The sequence below is a fragment of the Talpa occidentalis genome, unplaced genomic scaffold (assembly GCF_014898055.3).
Source record: "Talpa occidentalis isolate TD23 unplaced genomic scaffold, MPIMG_talOcc4v2.1 talOcc4.7, whole genome shotgun sequence".
In the NCBI taxonomy this organism is placed as follows: Eukaryota; Metazoa; Chordata; class Mammalia; order Eulipotyphla; family Talpidae; genus Talpa; species Talpa occidentalis.
The window spans coordinates 109,339,141-109,357,452 of NW_023605083.1; the positions used below are offsets into that span (position 1 = coordinate 109,339,141).

Here is an 18,312-nt window from a genome sequence, read left to right on the forward strand (position 1 = left end):
AAATGGTAAATTTTATGTTATGTGTACTTTACCACAACTAAAAAAATACTGATAAAACAGATTCTAACTTAAAGGGTTACATGAGTTAAAAGGAAAAGGGTCACGTATTTACATATAATTAACATTGTCTTGCTTTCAAAGACAATTCAAAAGGGACATCTTACTTTATGATCCATTACTCTTTTAATTTTTTTTTTTTTAAAGATTTATTTATTTATTTATACAAGCACTGGGTACAGTCAGAAGCGCAGGAGGGTGAGAGAATTCACCAGAGCCAGAGGGGAGAGCAGAGCAGGCAGAAAGACCGAAGTACACTGCAGAGGGGAGCAGCAGGTGGCAGGAGAGGTCTGCCCGCCATGTGGGACCCTCCTCCCGTGGCCGGGGAGCAGCCAGGGATCGAACCGGTGCGGCAGGGCCTTCGGGCAGCTTCGCAACCCAGCGCTCAACCGCTGCGCCACTGCGGAGGCCCTACTCTCTTAATTTTGAAATTTGCCCTTTACTTAAGAACAATTCAAAAGAAAAGCAAAGACCATGGTTCATTAGCTTAATGTTTTAAGTTTGTACTTTTCAGGGTTAAAATGTCATATACTCTATAATTGCAACTACATCATAAATAAAATAACTAATATGTAATGTAAGAAGGGGGTGAGACCATATATTTTTAAAATACTTTGGGGTTGATATTCTACCTTAATGTTAAAATAAACAGAAAAACAGAGGAATGGTATATTTTAACCTCCCTTACTTAAAAAAATCATTTTTTGACTCAATAAAACAAAAATTACCTAACCTTCTGAAAAATTAGTATATAAATCACCTATATCACCGTATGTTCAAAAAGGTTCCCAGTGTATCTGACTTTCCTGAGAAAATTATTTAAAAAAAAAAAAAGCTTCAAAGAAGCATTTACATGTTTACTAAGAATTCAAAGTCAGGGGTCTCCGTGGTGGTGCAAGGGGTTAAGCACAGCACTATGAAGCAATCCGCAGCCTCTGCAGTATGAATTTGATCCCTGGCTGGCCAGGGAGCAACCCACATGGCGCAGCAGACCTCTCCTGACTCACTGGCTGCTCCCCTCAGCTGTGTATTTCAGCCTCCCCAGTGGCGCAGCGGTTGCGCTCTGGGTTGCGAAGCTGCCCGCAGCCCCTGCAGCGCCACCGGGTGAGGGTCCCACAAGGCGCGCAGACCTCTCCAGCCGCCGCTCCCCCGCCTCAGCAGTGTACTTGTCAGTCTGCCTGCTCTGTTCTCCACTCTGACTCTGGTGAATTCTCTCACCCTCCCGGGCTTCTGACTGTACCCAGTACTTGTATAAATAAATAAATAAAATCTTAAAAAAAAAAAATTCAAAGTCAAATGGACATGAAGTATTCAGGTTGAAAATCTTCCTCAAATTTTTAGGTAAAAATAAAATTTTTTTCATCTATATCTTAGATCAACATCTTACATCTTGATCTTTTTAAACACCAAACTAAACCAAAGAATCATTTGGCTCTTGGCCCCAGCTGAGATGAAGCTTAAAACATATGGCTGAACTACATAGTTTGGGTCAGGAAGAAACAAGACAGAAGCACAATTTGTGCTCTAAAGCTTAGCACACATATGAAACACTGTGTGGGGGTGTTGATGTATTACTCCACTCTACCACCAGATCTTCTTGGCACAGAATGGCATAATTCTGAAGAATCTCAGCTTCATAATATCATGAATATGCTAATTGGAGGGAAACCCACACAATATATAGGAGACCAAAGTATTACTTTTAGTAACTGTTGAGATATTATCCCATGATTAGGCAGAAGGTAAAAATCAGGTGTTTCTGTTAAAGAATGAGGAGTGGAGCATGAGACAGGATACTTAAGTTGAATTTTCAATATAAATTTGTCTCATAAAGGTTTTTGTTCTCTGCTCAAACTGTTAAGTATAAATGTTTATACCTCTCTTTTCCCAGTGTGAATTTCTATTTCCATCCTTTCAAGATAAAGTAAATTTTAATATGTAATATTTCATGCAAGATTAACAACCTAAAGATAGCTGGTTTCAAACAATGAAAACAAAACTATTTTAAATCTATTAAATGAGTTCAACTTTTTCTAACAATAATAATGTATGTATATTACTTATGATATTTCCACTACCTAGAAAAAAATAGTTTGGAGAAAAGAATTTTACCTAATAAGAGCTATATCTTCAAATTTATAATTAATGAAATGCTATAATTACATTCCAGGAATGCAGTAGGAAAAAAGGAATGACTCAATATAAAGTTTGCTATAAAATGTAGATACTACTACCTATTTCATAGCTATCTAGAAACTAAAACAATATATATTGTATGATTCCACTTACGTGAGATGCTGAGAATTCATTGAAACTGAAAGTAAAATGGTGCCATTGAGTGCTTAGCAGAATTAAGGACAGTTAACATTCAATAAATGGTAGCTATCATTTACTACATAATATATCTGAGTCTTGATTTTCTCACTGCTAATGATAATCAGTATAAATTTTTCAGTTATTAAAAAATTAAATGAAGTTATATGAAAGAATTATATGAAATACAATGCCTAGTTAAATACCTAGCACAATCAACTGCTCTTTCAAATGATAGTATGGGGGCATATCTGGTGGTACAGAGGTTGAAGTCTCGCTATCAAGTTATCACCAGCCACTGCAGCATGAGTTGATCCCTGGTCAGGGAACAGACCCATATGGCCCAGCAGACCTCTCCTGTCTCACCTACTATTCCCCTCAGCAGTGTATTTCAGTAGAGCCTCCTGTTCTGTTCCCACTCTATCTCTGGTGAATCCTCTCACCCCTGGCACCTCTGGCCTACACCCCAGTACTTGCATGCATAAATAAATCTTTAAATATATATATATATATATATACACATATATATCTGTTAATTGTTAGTGATCTATATCTTTCTCTTAATTCCTTTGGAAGGACTATTAAGAAGCTGAGGTCATAAAATTGTTACTCTTCACAAGCAAGCATGTAATGTTATAAACCAATACTCTATCAATTAAAAAGAAAAGGAAGCATAATTTTTTATCTCATGGGTACCGAACCAATGCTAACTTCCAGAATTTGACAAAGGCAGCAAATTTCTCCTTTTGATGAGAGCATTATAAAAATGAAATATCTTGCTCTTCTATTATTTTTGCTATTTCATGGATGTATTCTATTAGTGAGTATGTTAATAAAAGTCTGGAGAAGACTATTACAGAATACTAACTCAAGGGGAATTCCTAAGAACATTTAAAGAGTGGGCTGCACTTTACACAAACCTAAATCTAGGAAAGTATAAGCAATATGTTCAAAAGATTTTCGTTTAGAGAACTAAAGCCAAATCTTCACAATAGAGTTTGTTGCTAAGAAAAGAATTCTTTTTATGCATATAATTACTTAAGAATTTGAAGATGGGGGTGGGAGAGAGGTAAGAACAAAGAGGAAAGGAAGTACAATGCACCATGGTGGGGGACTATGGGTGCTTTAGTGGTAGGTGTGCTTTGGTGGCAATACCTGATGGGAAAGATCCTAATGTTACCTCAATTAAAAGAATAAATTGCTGTGGGGGAAAAAAAAAAAAAAAGAACTTGAAAGTCAATTACAAAACACTATGTGTTATGAGGGAAAAAATTAGTTACCTGAGCTCTTTGGAAATGCCATTTTTAAATAAGGCACAAACCACATGAATGATTTGCAAAAGATGTATGTAAGTACAATCAGTTCTGCTATGAGCTTAGAGTCATAGCCAACTGGGTCAGGAATAATTTTTTCAGTTTGTAGATCAAAGAAATACAGATAAGGGAATAGACACTATCACTGACCAGATACACAATGTCTTTAAGCCATCTTTTTTTCCATCTTCACCAACACGCTGTCTCAATTTCCCTTTTATTAGTTCATTCCAATGAAGTTCTCTAGGTTTATACCAATTAATCTCAAAGCAGAGAGGCTGGCATAAACCTGACATTTCTAGAAATGCACAATAAAATACTTCACAGTTTTTAATTGCCTATTTTAAAGAAAATGAAAGCTGGTTTGTTCACTTGCTCAGCAGCTTTAAAAACAAATACACAGGTTTCATGCTGCCATAGTTTTATTTTAAAGAACAGTACTTGTGAAAGGCAGATATGTTAATGGATAACAAAAGTAGGGTAGGAAAATACAAAAGAAAACAAAAATAGATACAATTTCATACAAGAACTATATTAGGCAATCCATCCTATTTTCCATATAAATAAGTTCTTAAAATTAACCTCAAAAGTTTTTTTGTCATGATTTTATTCTTCTTTCAATCCTTACCAGGAACACAGTGTACTTACCTCCTTCCACATGGCTAATAAATGGTACTTGATTTCAAAGAGCTTTACAAGGGAGCATTCCTTGGCCACCCACTCATTTCAGGTGCACCCCATCATTTAAATATTTCAAAGGATTTCCTAGGTACTTAAATGCAGCATAATAACATATTTCTATGTTTGCTCTATGATAAAGCACAAGGCCACAAAAACTTTAGTTCATGGGGCACTGTAAATCTCATCCACTGGACTCGCTCTAAGAATCTGTTAAGTGTTCAGTATAATTAACTTAATATTCAGAATTATTAACTGGATTCTATACTGACCTTTGTTTTTGGTCCCAATGAAAGATTAACCGTATTGTAGCAGCATGTCCCCAACTTTCCCCTAAGGGAAAAAGAACATAAAATAACTAAATTGCCACAATGATTAGGCTGTAAGTCTCTCAGAACACCTCTGACCAAACAGTCTTTTTTTTTTTAAAGATTTATTTATTTATTTTTGCAAAGAACTGGGGTGTAGGCCAGAGGTGTGCAGTGCAGGGTGAGAGGATTCACCAGAGATAGAGTGGGGAGCAGAACAAGCGAATCTACTGAAATATACTGCTGAGGGGAGCAGTAGGTGAGACCCGAGAGGTCTGCTGCACCAGGTGATAGCTTGATAGCGCTGAGACTTTAACCCCTGCACCACCAGTGAGGCCCTGACCAAACAGTTTTTTTTTTATTTTTTATTTATTTTTTTTTTTTTTAGAGGCATGTTTTTTTTTTTATTTATTTATTTGTTTGTTTGTTTTGTTTATACATGCACTGGGTACAGTCAGAAGCGCGGGAGGGTGAGAGAATTCACCAGAGCCAGGGTGGGGAGCAGAGCAGGCAGAAGGACCGAAGTACACTGCTGAGGGGAGCAGCGGGCGGCAGGAGAGGTCTGCGCGCCATGCGGGACCCTCCTCTGGTGGCCGGGGAGCAGCTGGGGATCGAACCGGCGCCGCAGAGGCCGCGGGCAGCTTCGCAACCGAGCGCTCAACCGCTGCGCCACCGGGGAGGCCCAACAGTTTTTTTTTTAAAGATTTATTTTTATTTATTTATACAAGCACTGTATAATTTATTTATACAAGCATAGTCAGAAGCGCAGGAGGGTGAGAGAATTCACCAGAGCCAGAGCGGGGAGCAGAGCAGGCAGAAGGATCAAAGTACACTGCTGAGGGGACCAGCGGGCGGCAGGAGAGGTCTGTGCGCCATGTGGGACCCTCCTCGCCATGCAGGAGAGGTCTGCGCGCCATGTGGGACCCTCCTCGCCATGTGGGACCCTCCTCTGGTGGCCCGGGAGGCCCACTGACCAAACAGTTTTAACTGTACTAATTTACTTTAATTTTTTTTTTAGCAGTTTAGAGCAACTTTTTATTATATCTATCTTACAACAAAGTTTTAAGTGTGTAATACAGTGTTAACTGTAGACACAATGTTTATAAATCTCTACAACTTACATTATACCTGTTGAAAAGCAACTGTTTCCTTATACCCATGCCCCCAGCCACTATCAACTCTATTTCTATGAGTTTGACTATCTCAGATTCCTCAGGCAAATCATGCAGTATTTGTTCTTTTAGGATTGGCTTATTTCACTTAGTATGATGTCCTCCAGAGTAGGACTTCTCTCTTTTTAAGGCCAAAAAATATTACATTGTACATGTATACATTATTCATTGATTTAAGACATTGCCAGTAGTGTTGTCTGTATTACGATTTAATATTTTAAGTGAGTCTCTACTTAAAACAGTCTATTCTCAACCCAGTGACTTCTACTGGAGGTTGGAAGTCTAAGATCAGTATGTCAGTAGGGTGGTACTCATGAGACCTCTCTCCTTTGCTAATAAATGGCTACCTTCTCCCTATGTCTTCACATGGCCTTTCCTGTAACAACATTCTTTTTTTTTTTTTTTTTTTTTTTTTATAGAGGCATGCTTTATTTGTTTGCTGGTTGGTTGGTTTGTTTTGTTTATACATGCACTGGGTACAGTCAGAAGCGCGGGAGGGTGAGAGAATCCACCAGAGCCAGAGCGGGGAGCAGAGCAGGCAGAAGGACCGAAGTACACTGCTGAGGGGAGCAGCGGGCGGCAGGAGAGGTCTGCGCGCCATGTGGGACCCTCCTCCGGTGGCCGGGGAGCAGCCGGGGATCGAACCGGCGCCGCAGAGGCCGCGCGCAGCTTCGCAACCCAGCACTCAACCGCTGCGCCACCGGGGAGGCCCTCCTGTAACAACATTCTTAAAGATTTTAGTAGAAACAAATCTTCAGGAGTAGTATTCTAATAAAACCATGACTGAGATTAGGAAAAATCGGTAATCACTGTAACACAATTTGTATTTAAATGATTCACCATTCCTCCTGCCTATAGCTGAAAGCTTCCTGAGGGGAACAGTCATCTTATCAACATTCATATGCTCACTACCTGATATGATAGCTGCCAGATATTATATACTGAACAAATGTTTGCTAAAAAACTGAAAGGATGGGCCAGTATCTAAGGGCACTGTGCTCCATGCTAGATTTCATGTAGATTATAATACTTAACAAGCATCATATGAAAGAGGCTGAAAAATTGTGTTTAAACATATTTATCTAATTAATTACCTACCCAATGCAGGAACCAGCAAGGCCTGATTTCTATCAATCTTTGTTGTCATCTGATTGGTTAAAATTACCTACAAAAACAAAATGTGAGAAAAACAGGCGTGTCTTACCCCCACATTATCAGGTAAATAGGTCTGTTATTTTAGTTCTGTGAATAATCTAATTAAAAGAAAGACCTATATATATTTTAATTATTTTTATTTACGTATGTATATAAAAACTGGGATGTAAGCCAGAGTTGCTAGGGGTGGGGGCTTGAGGATTCACCAGAGTCAGAGTGAGAAGCAGAATAGGCAGATCTACTGAAATATACTGCTGAGGGAGCAGTGGGCAAGACAGGCGAGGTCTGCTACACCATGTGGGTTAGCTCCCTAGCCAGGGATCAAATTCACGTAGTAGTGGCTGGTGACAGCTTGATAGCACTGAGACTTTAACCCCTGTGCCATCAGGGAGGTCCCAAGAAAAACATATTTAAATAATGAAAAATTTTCTCATTAAAAAAAAAAGCCAATGAGTACTTATATGAAAACATGATTCTACTGAACATTAAACTTTTTTTTTTTAGTTTTATTGATGTAACATTGCTTTACAACACTGTATGTGATTCAGACATTCAGACAAGGGCAAAGATGTTCTTATTGTAGAAATGGCAGAATAAAAATGTAACAGATAATATCTACAGGTATAAAGACAACATGCATAAAAACCTCATAACTGGAAACACTAGGAAAAAACCTCACTTTAAAAATTTAAGTTTTGTATAAGTCAAGATTTCTACAAGTTTTAAGTTTTGTACAAGCCATAAGGATGATAGTAGCAACATCAGTAGTGATGACAAAAATTTACTGAGTACTAATACATGTCAGAAATTATACTAAATGCGTTAACTTTCATTATCTTATGTAATCTTCACAGCTACTCTATGAGGTATTGCTATTATTATTATAGTTTAACACATCAGAAATCAGAAGCTTAGAAAAGATTGAACATGTGTTGTTTTTTTTATTTTTTAAAGATTTATTTATTTATGCATACAAGAGCTGGGGTATAGGCCAGAGGTGTGGGGGAGGGAGGGTGAGAGGATTCACCAGAGACAGAGTGGGGAGCAGAAAAGGCAGATTGACTAAAAACACTGCTGAGGGGAGCAGCGGGTGAGACAGGAGAGGTCTGCTTCACCATGTGGGTCACCTCCCTGGCCTGGGATCAAATTGGTGCTGCAGTAGCTATGGACTGTTCAAAGTGCAGGTGCTTAACCCCTTGTGCCACTAAGGAGGCCCCCTGAACATGTGTTCTTTACCACTACTGACAATCTAGAATATTTATACAAAGGGACATAAAATCCTTAATAAATAAACTCAAAGATTACATTTTCATGGATGAGACAAATACAGTACTACTATTTATAATTTCACAGAAAGAAAAAGAAACAGACAAAAAATGAGAAGACCTAAAAATGATAAAGAAAGTATAAGTAGAACAAAAATAAAACCCACTTAGTTATAAGGACAAATGGCCTCAAATCATGGCTCTGCTGGTAATAATTACCGCTGGTGCTTTAGTCACACATGGCTTTCAAGAATAACAATTATTTTGTATTACACAGTGGTCCGTAGAAAAGTTTCCATGTTTTGAAAGACAATAATTTTAATGTAGAGGGCCTCCCTGGTGGCACAAGGGTTAAAGACACAGGGCTATCAAGCTATCACCAGGGAAAGCAACTCGAGTTTCATCCTCAGCCAGCCAGCCAGCCCTCTGGCCAGGGAGCTACCCACATGACGCAGCAGACCTCTCCTGTCCTGCTTGCTGCTCCCCTCAGCAGTGTATTTCAGTACATCTGTTTGTTCTGTTCCCCACTGTCTCTGGTGAATCCTCTCATACATACCCCCCCACCTCTGGCCTGTACCCCATTTCTTGTATGCAAAAATAAATAAATTAAAAAAAAAAGTCTGGCTATTCCTATTACTGTGGTAAAACCTTAAAATATTTGCTTATCTAGAAAAGATAAGCCTGTGATTCACCTAGGTCTCATTTAGGTACCAAGTGGGTGACATGACTTTCTAGTTCCTCTCCCCTCTGTTTCCCAAGTATTACTTTACCAGTCATCATAAAACAAGCTAAGCAGGATTTTTATTTTAAAGATTTATTTATTTATGCATATAAGAACTGGGGTACGGGCCAGAGATGTGGGGGGTAAAAAGGGTTCACCAGAAATAGAGTGGGGAACAGAACAGGTGGACTGACTGAAATACACTGCTGAGGGGAGCAGTGGGTGAACAATGAGAGGTCTGCTGCACCATGTGGGTAGCTCCCTGGCTGGGGAACGAACTCATGCTGCAGCAGCTGAGAACAGCTCCATAGGTTGCGTCTTAATCCTTTGCAACACCAGGGAGACCCTAAGCAGGAATTTAAGTTGGCAATTGACTTATATATATGACTAACTACTACCAAGTCTTTAAACCCTCCCAACTAGGATATTTACTTAATCAAGTATTTTTTACACATTAGCATTTTTGGACAGAGGCTCATTGTCCAATTCTGTAGTTATTGGCCACATATAGCTTTTTAAAGTTAAACTAATAAAAACTAGAAATTCAGTTCCTCAGTAACATTAGCCATATTTCAATAGCTACGCAACTACTGTATTAGACTGAGAATTTTTGTCTTTGAAGAAAGTGCCATCAGACAGCACTGCTTTAGAAAGTAGTTTTTCCATTACATATTTTGAGGAAAATGTAAATAGACATACTGGTTTACCAGCTGTTCAACATCCCCAAATTAGAATTTGCACTGTTAGCAAATATTTATAAAATAAATACACCACTTCTGTAAAAATGTTGCGTTTGGGGCCTCCCTGGTAGCATAAGGGGTTAAGACGCAACCTATGAGGCTCTCCACAGCCTCTGCAGCGCAAGTTCGATCCCTGGCCGGCCCGGGAGTGGCCCATATGGCACAGCAGACCTCTCTTGACCCGCCCGCTGCTCCCCTCAGCAGTGTACTTAGGTCAATATGCCTGTTCTGTTCCCCACTCTGTCACTAGTGAATCCTTTCACCCCCCGCACCTCTGGTCTGTACCCCAGCTCTTGTATGCATAAATAAATAAATCTTTAAAAAAAAAATGTTGGGTTTACCATGATACAAATGAAAATTCTGTGATTACAGGCCTCCCTGGTGGCGCAGGGGTTAAAAACAGTGCTACCAAGCTACCGTCAGCCACTATAGCACAAATTCAATCCCCGGCCATCCAGGGATCAACCCACATGGAGCAGCAGACTTCTCCTGTCTCACCCGCTGCTCCCCTCAGCAGTGTATTTCAGTACATCTGTCTGTTCTGCTCTCTGTCTCTGGTGAATCCTCTCACCTCCTGCACCTCTAGCTTACACCCCAGTTCTTGTATGCATAAATAAATAAACCTTTAAAAAAAAAAAGAAAATTCTGTGATTATTCCATAGAATGAACCTTTAAAATAGTAAAATATCACTTTAAAATGATGAACTTCACTGTTTTAAAAATCCTTTGCCATCAGATATTCTTCAACAGATAAACAAGATGTGGTATACTGATCATATGCAAAACTATTCAGACATAAAAATTATACTAATATATGGTATAACATGTATAAATCTTGAAAACACTATGCTAAATGAAAGAAGTCAGACATAAAAGACCACATATTGTATGATTCTATTTATATGAAAGAATCAGAAAAGACAAATTCATAAATATAGAAAGCAGACTAGTAGTTATTAGAGGCTGAGGGAAGAATGGGAGTGATAGGTAAGGATTTCTTTTTGGGGTGATGGAAATGTTCTAAAATTTGATAGTTGTACAATTTAGTGTATGCTAAACATCATGGAATTGTATACCTTAAAAGGGTATATCTACACTACAGGTGCAAGAAAAAAGTGTCATTCTTTCTGTCTGATTGTGGCAACGAAGACTGAAAGGGGCAATATGGGAGAAAAATTTGTAATTTTTGCCACTCAGAAAATCTCATAAACAGTAAAGAGGCTATTCTTCTCCAAAGAAGAAATCTAATATTTGACTTTACAAGGAGTGTTGGAAAATTATTCCTCTTCATTCTTGCCTTCTGGTTGATTGCACTTAAAAAAACTATAGAGTTAAACCTAAAACTGAAAGAAAGATACGTATCAATAAAATGGTAAAAAAAATTTTCTGCTAATAAATGTATCTTTACAAGTTCTCTTCATATCAGTTTGGCACAAATATAAAAGACTGGGCTGGTAAAGATATGGGAAAATGAGAATTCTCATATAAAGAGCTGAGGAAGAAAGTTTCTGAGGGTAATTTGGTAATATATATCAAAATGTTTAAAAAGAGATATTCCTTTGCCTTAATATTTTCAGAATTAACTGGACAGATGAATAAAAATGCATATGTAAACTTGTTCATTAATGAAAAAATTGAAGCCAGTTTTAAAGATAATCAATAGGGAGCACTGATTATATACTATACTGCAATCACACAATGGCAGACTGTATGTATCTATTAAGGCAAAGTACACTAATTAGTAACATATATAGGTAAGATATTCACAATATATTTAATAAAAAAATAAAACTGCTTTACATAACAGCATGCATAATATGATCTCAGTGTATGCACAGAATAAGCTTGGAAAAATACATACACCAAGCTCAGCAAAATCATCTCTGTGTAATATAGATAATTGCTTACTTTCTAGATTTTTGATTGTTTTGATTCAAACTGTTTTTACAACAAGGTCTATATAACAAAATTATAAAATGGAGGGGGGGAAATACTCCCTGGTGGCACAGGGATTAAAGTCTCAGTGCTATTAAGCTATTGCCAGCCACTGTGCCATGAGTTCAATCCCTGGACCGGGAGCTAACCCACATGGCACAGCACACCTCTCCTGTCTTGCCCGCTGCTCCCCTCAGCAGTGTATTTCAGTAGATCTGCCTGTTCTGCTCCTCACTCTGTCTCTGGTGAATCCTCTCATCTCTTTACCTCTGGCTTACCCTCCATTTCTTGTATGCATAAATAAATAAAAAGCATTTTAAATAAATAAAATTATAAAATGCACTTACTATCAAAGATTTTACATACTTATTATCAAGCAATTTATAAAGAGGGAAAAGTAGGTACTCAACCTCACAAAATCCTATCTCTAGAAGTGGCAACTCCTTGATAAAGGACTGATCACAAAAATCTGCAAAGAGCTGATGAGACTCAACAGCAACACAGAAGTGGCAACTCTTAAGTTTTGGGCTGCTCAGATATTTTCCTTCATATATATGTATTAAATATAAGTGTAGGGCCTCCCCAGTGGTGCAGCGGTTGAGCACCAGGTTGCGAAGCTGCCCGCAGCCTCTGCAGCGCCGGTTCGATCCCCGGCTGCTCCCCGGCCACGGGAGGAGGGTCCCACATGGCCCGCAGACCTCTCCTGCCACCCGCTGCTCCCCTCAGCAGTGTGCTTCGGTCCTTCTGCCTGCTCTGCTCCCCACTCTGGCTCTGGTGAATTCTCTCACCCTCCCGCGCTTCTGACTGTACCCAGTGCTTGTATAAATAAATAAATAAAAATAAATCTTTAATAAATAGATAAATAAATAAATAAATAAATAAATGTAAGTGTACAGACAATTTTAATTTTTCTCAAAAGCAGAATCACACTTAGTATGCTTTTATCTGGATATATTTTGTTAAAAATTAGTATGTGTTACTCTTCGTAAATACTGGGTGCTGTTCACGTTATTGTTTACTCTTTTTAATCAGAAAATAAGCTAGTTCTATTAAAAACAAACCAAAAAAACCAAACTCTGCAATTCATTTGTCTTGAGCGCCCCCTGTTGGGAGCTCTTCGCTAATATTAAGAAAATGTTAACACTACCTTTCAGCATATGACATAAAAATTCAGAAGAAAAGAGCTAAGTCTTGAAATGATTTTATTGAAGGGTTCTTTATTTATTTATGATCTATTACGGGTATGTAATAAGAACTCTAATCAGGTGAAAGACAAGAAAATCAAACTAAACAATTTGACCTCCAAATGCCCTTCTAGAACATATATGTATATTTGTCAATGGTGGGATGGGACTGAAGAATGTGAAGTGATGACAAATAGGCAGTAACAAAAAGACGTTTCTACCTCTTCACATCTAAGATTATCTTTACCTCGCTCTTCACATTTCAAAACTAGAAGTTAGCTCTATCTCCAAATGTATAGGTTGTTTACACAAAGCAATGTTTCTATTTGTCTGAATCTATGATTATACACTATGTAATAATCAAGATTTAGAGGGCCTCCCCGGTGGCGCAGCGGTTGAGCGCTGGGTTGCGAAGCTGCCCGCAGCCTCTGCGGCGCCGGCGCCAGTTCGATCCCGGGCTGCTCCCCGGCCACTGGAGGAGGGTCCCACATGGCGCGCAGACCTCTCCTGCCGCCCGCTGCTCCCCTCAGCAGTGTACTTCGGTCCTTCTGCCTGCTCTGCTCCCCACTCTGGCTCTGGTGAATTCTCTCACCCTCCCGCACTTCTGACTGTACCCAGTGCATGTATAAACAAAAAACAAACAAACAAATAAATGAAAATGCATGCCTCTAAAAAAAAAAAAAAAAAAAAAAAAAAGATTTAGAGTAAAAAAATAAAAGAGGGGTAGTTGGAAGAGCTTGCCTGAAAAACATCCCTTTTATTTAGAAAAAACCACTATAATTACCAAAGGCAGCATTTTTTTCAAAGTTCATTTTTAAAATATGGTGTCTTGATTATGTTTGTTATTTTACAAAACTGATACAAAAGAATTAGGACTAGAATTAATTTTTTATAGAAACTAAACCAAACTTCAAAACTTTATGTCTGAATTATTTGCTTTAAGTCAGGCAAATTCTATTTTGTAGACATTAATGTTTTATATAATTCTAACATTATTGTAAAAATCTCTTGACCAGTCATACTTACAGCTAATCTGTGATTATTTGCAAGGCTGATCATTTGCTGGGCTAAGCCATTTAGTAATCGAGTACGAAGGGATAGGTCATCTAGGTCATGACGAAAAGGAAAAGCAATGCCATCCACTATCACTAATCGAACCTAAATTAAACACAGAAGAAATAATATTAGCTTTGGTATTAAAAACAAAGGAAATGGCATCCAAAAATACCATTTAATTTTGGCATTTTTGCCAAATACAGTCCATTGCAGGAAAAAAAAAAAAACATAATATCAGTACTTTATTTTCGATTCTCCAAAGGCTTTATTTTAGAGTTATAAATCACTCATCCAGTGCTTTCTACAGTAATCACCAAAAGTTAAAAAGCCCTCTTGGTTTGATAATTTATCAACTTTAAAAAATAACAAAAAGGAAAAGGAGTAATTACAATTTTCTTATAATTTACAACTATATACCATCTTTATTCAAATTGTGGAAATATGAAAAAACTGAGGTTGCAGTAAAATTACTGCAAATATTTTTCTAAGGATCAATAAAGACCCCACGAGATTTTAAGAACATAGAGATATATGGATGGACATTTGGATAAACCTAGAAGAGTCTGATGTGGCCCTCACTACAAGAGTAACAGATATTGCAATATGTATAAAAACCTGGGATGACAGAAAAAACTATTAAAAACCTGGGATGACAGAAAAAACTATTAATAGTGATCAATTTTAGGGACAGGTGCTAAGAAGCAATAGCAAAAGGGTAGTTTTATTTTTTGTTTTACTTTTTTTTTTTTTTCTTTTTAGATAAAGAAAGTTTATTGAGGAGAAAAGGGACAGAAATAAAGTGGGACTCCCAGGCTGGTGGAACTCAGCCAGGGAGGGGCAAAGAAACGCCTCATTTTACCTTTCTATAGAATTTGCTTCATAGAAACTATTCCACCATTATTGGAGGCAGAACCTCTTTCTCTAGTCTTTTAATTCTTGCTATGGGTATTAAAAAATATAAATACAGAGTGAGAGAACGTGTGAGTGACTATATAAATATATTTGTTAAATAAATAGAAATAAGTCAGGACAGTTAAGAGTGAGACTTTCTGAAATGGCTATGTTGCCCATTTTTCATGCTAATACTGCCAAAGATATTGGTTAGTTATATTTCAGTGGTTTGTGTCATACCTTTGAATGTTCTGAAAGGAAGTCTGGAAGGAGGTAAACTTGTGCCAGTAGCTCTGTGTAGTCACGACAACGAAAACAATAAATGTGGGAAAGAATATTTTCAAGAGTGAAATCCTCCAAAGCTTTTGAGTACTCTGAAATAAACAATCAAACAACTTTAAAATAATTAGTTTAACCTGTTTTATTATGTTGATGATTGTAAAAAACAGTATTTTTAACAAAATGCTTCACTGTGAATAACTCAATTGAATGATAAAAAGTATAGTAAAATTATGACAACAAACTATCACTTCATAATTCCTGATCTTTTATCTTTCTACCTTCTTATATATTTGGCTATCTAGAAATTGTTGATAAATATGCAACTAGAATTTTAATTTCTATTTTTTCATATTTCTAGATAGTAACTGCCATTAAATAGAAGTAACATAATTTGTTTTTGTTGTAGGACTATAAGAGAGAAAAGTAATAATCAAAAGAAGCATTTATTTGGGTCTTCCCTGTGGCGCAGCAGATTGAGCACCGTGCTGTGAAGCTGTCCGTAACTTCTGCAGCATGGGTTCGATTCCTGGCCGGCCAGGGAGATACCCACATGGTGTGGCAGACCTCTCCTGCCTCGCCTGCTGCTCCCCTTAGCAGTGTCGTCGGTCCGTCTGCCTGTTCTGCTCCCTGCTCTGTCTCTGGTGAATTGTCTCACCCTCCCGCGCCTCTGGCCTGCATCCCAGTTCTTGTATAAATAAAATAAATCTTTAAAAAAAAAATAAAATAAAAGCATTTATTCCCCTTAAATACTATTTAAGAAAAAAACATATAAAATTCTCTCCTAGGATTAATTTTTTAAAATAGTCAGTTTGGTCTTGTATATATTTCAGAGAGCAGCCAGTAAAAAAAATTATTGCATTTAAAAATGTAATTGGGGGCCACCCTGGTGGCACAGGCAGTTGAGCGCTGTACTATGAAGCTGTCCGCAGCCTCTGCAGCACGGGTTTGATCACGGCCAGGCAGCGAGGGTCCCACATGGCGCAGCAGACCTCTCCTGTCTGGCCCGCTGCTCCCCTCAGCAGAGTACTTCGGTCAATCTGCCTGTTCTGTTTCCCCCTCTGTCTCTGGTGAATCCTCTCACCCCCAGCATCTCTGGCCTGTAGCCCAGCTCTTGTATATATAAATAAATAAATCTTAAAAAAAAAAAAGTTAAAAAGGATACCTAACACTCCCACAAAAATAAAAATACCCAGCTGAATACACTCATTTAAAGAAAATACAAAAAGGGCCTCCCTGGTGGCGCAGAGGTTGAGTGCTGGGTTGCGAAGCTGCCTGCAGCCTCTGCATCGCCGGTTCGATCCCCAGCTGCTCCCCGGCCACCGGAGGAAGGTCCCACATGGTGCACAGACCTCTCCTGCCGCCCGATGCTCCCCTCAGCAGTGCGCTTCGGTCCTTCTGCCTGCTCTGCTCCCTGCTCTGGCTCTGGTGAATTCTCTCACCCTTCCGCGCTTCTGACTGTACCCAGTGCTTGTATGTATGTATGTATGTATAAATAAAAAAATAAATAAATAAATAAATAAATCTTTAAAAAAATAAAATAAAATAAAAATAAAAAAACCAACATGGGCCTCCCTGGTGGCTCAAGGGGTTGATGCAACCTATGAAGCTATCCACAGCCACTGCAGCATGAGTTCGATCCCTGGCCAGGGAGCTAACCCACATGGCACAGCAGACCTCTCCTGACTCACCCGTTGCTCTCCTCAGCAGTGTATTTCAGTCAATCTGCCTGTTCAGTTCCCCACTCTGTCTCTGGTGAATCCTCTCACCCCCCCCCATACCTATGGCCTGTACCCTAATTCTTGTATGCATAAATTAAATCTTAAAAAAAAAAACACTATTTCTACACAACAAGTGCAAAAAATATTTCCCAGACACTTTAATACAATTACCTCAATCAAGAAGTCAATTACAAAGTTTCAAGCATTTCCAGACATAGTTTCTCAAAGCTACTTTTGGTTTTTGAAAATCCAATATGGAAGTCAATCTCTACTGAATGTATTGAATACATTTACTTCCAGTAAGGTATCCAACATTAGTTTACATCTGACAGGTAGGAGCATGATGAATTGAAGTCATATATTGAAATACATACACAGGTTTTGCCTCAGAGCTCTTGCAGTAAGAAGGGAGGGCCGAAAAGTGGAAAAAAGAGGCTAGTCCAGGATTTAACATTTCTCATTTTGCAAGAGATTTAATCCTAGTACACAATAAAGTCACTAAGGTTCACATTCCAATGGTCCCTTGCCTAAGTTTGAGAGGGATACAAATGCAAATTACTTTTGTTATACAAAAACAAAGAGGATCACTTGCTAACTTACCCTCTCCATTATGAGTTCCTGCTATAAGATGAAGGTGCTGAATGCAGGCAGTAGCAAGGTCTACCACTCTCTCAACCATAAAACTTCCCTCTGTATCAATAAAAACCGCTTCACCTTCCACTCCTCCAAAACATTCTGGTATCTGTACATCTACTGCCAACTGCATACTGTCAAAAAAAGAAGTCAAACTAAGAAATCATAATGAATACCTAAAGCGGGGTTTTTCAAACTCTAGATCACCACCCACTGGATACTACTAAATATTTTATAAATACAAATATACTCTCCAAGGCTCTGAATACACTGGGTTAGGAAGAAGGTATGCCCATAGAACCACGATTAAGGACTTTTTAGTGATTTTTAGGCTTCTGGGAATGAAATCCTTTTTATCATAAGTAGATCTACTTTTAAACATTTTATTTTCAGGGCCTCCCTGGTGGCGCAAGGGGTTAAGACACAGCCTGTGGAGCTGTCCGCAGCCATTGCAGCACGAGTTCAATCCCCAGCCAACCAAGGAGCAACCCACATTGCACAACAGACCTCTCCTGGCTTGCTCACTGCTCCCCTCAGCAGTGTACTTTAGTCAATTCGCCTGTTCTGTTCCCCACTCTGTCTCTGGTGAATCCTCTCACCCCCACACACACCTCTGACCTGTACCCCAGTTCCTGTATGCATAAATAAATACATCTTTAAAAAAAAATTTTACTGGGCCTCCCCGGTGGCGCAGCGGTTGAGCACTGGGTTGTGAAGCTGCCCGCAGCCTCTGCAACACTGGTTCGATCCCCGGCTGCTCCCCGGCCACCGGAGGAGGGTCCCACATGGCGCGCAGACCTCTCCTGCCGCCTGCTGCTCCCCTCAGCAGTGTACTTCGGTCCTTCTGCCTGTTCTGCTCCCCGCTCTGGCTCGGTGAATTCCCTCACCCTC

General features: G+C 38.8%; 1 protein-coding gene across 3 annotated transcripts in view; it reads right to left on the reverse strand.

The window, feature by feature from the left end:
- RAD51C (RAD51 paralog C) overlaps window positions 1-18,312 on the reverse strand; it is a 51,186-nt gene that overhangs the window by 30,320 nt on the left and 2,554 nt on the right. For 2 of the 3 annotated variants that reach the window (XM_037493388.2, XM_037493389.2), the window contains exons 3-7: window positions 17,389-17,555; window positions 15,029-15,162; window positions 13,868-13,999; window positions 6,940-7,006; window positions 4,634-4,694 (exon numbers count right to left, since the gene is read on the reverse strand). In XM_037493388.2, the coding sequence (XP_037349285.1) occupies window positions 4,634-4,694; window positions 6,940-7,006; window positions 13,868-13,999; window positions 15,029-15,162; window positions 17,389-17,555 (561 nt within the window). Of the gene's footprint in view, window positions 1-2,346; window positions 2,372-4,633; window positions 4,695-6,939; window positions 7,007-13,867; window positions 14,000-15,028; window positions 15,163-17,388; window positions 17,556-18,312 lie in introns of all 3 variants that reach the window. The other variant, XM_054689175.1, reaches the window with a different exon arrangement.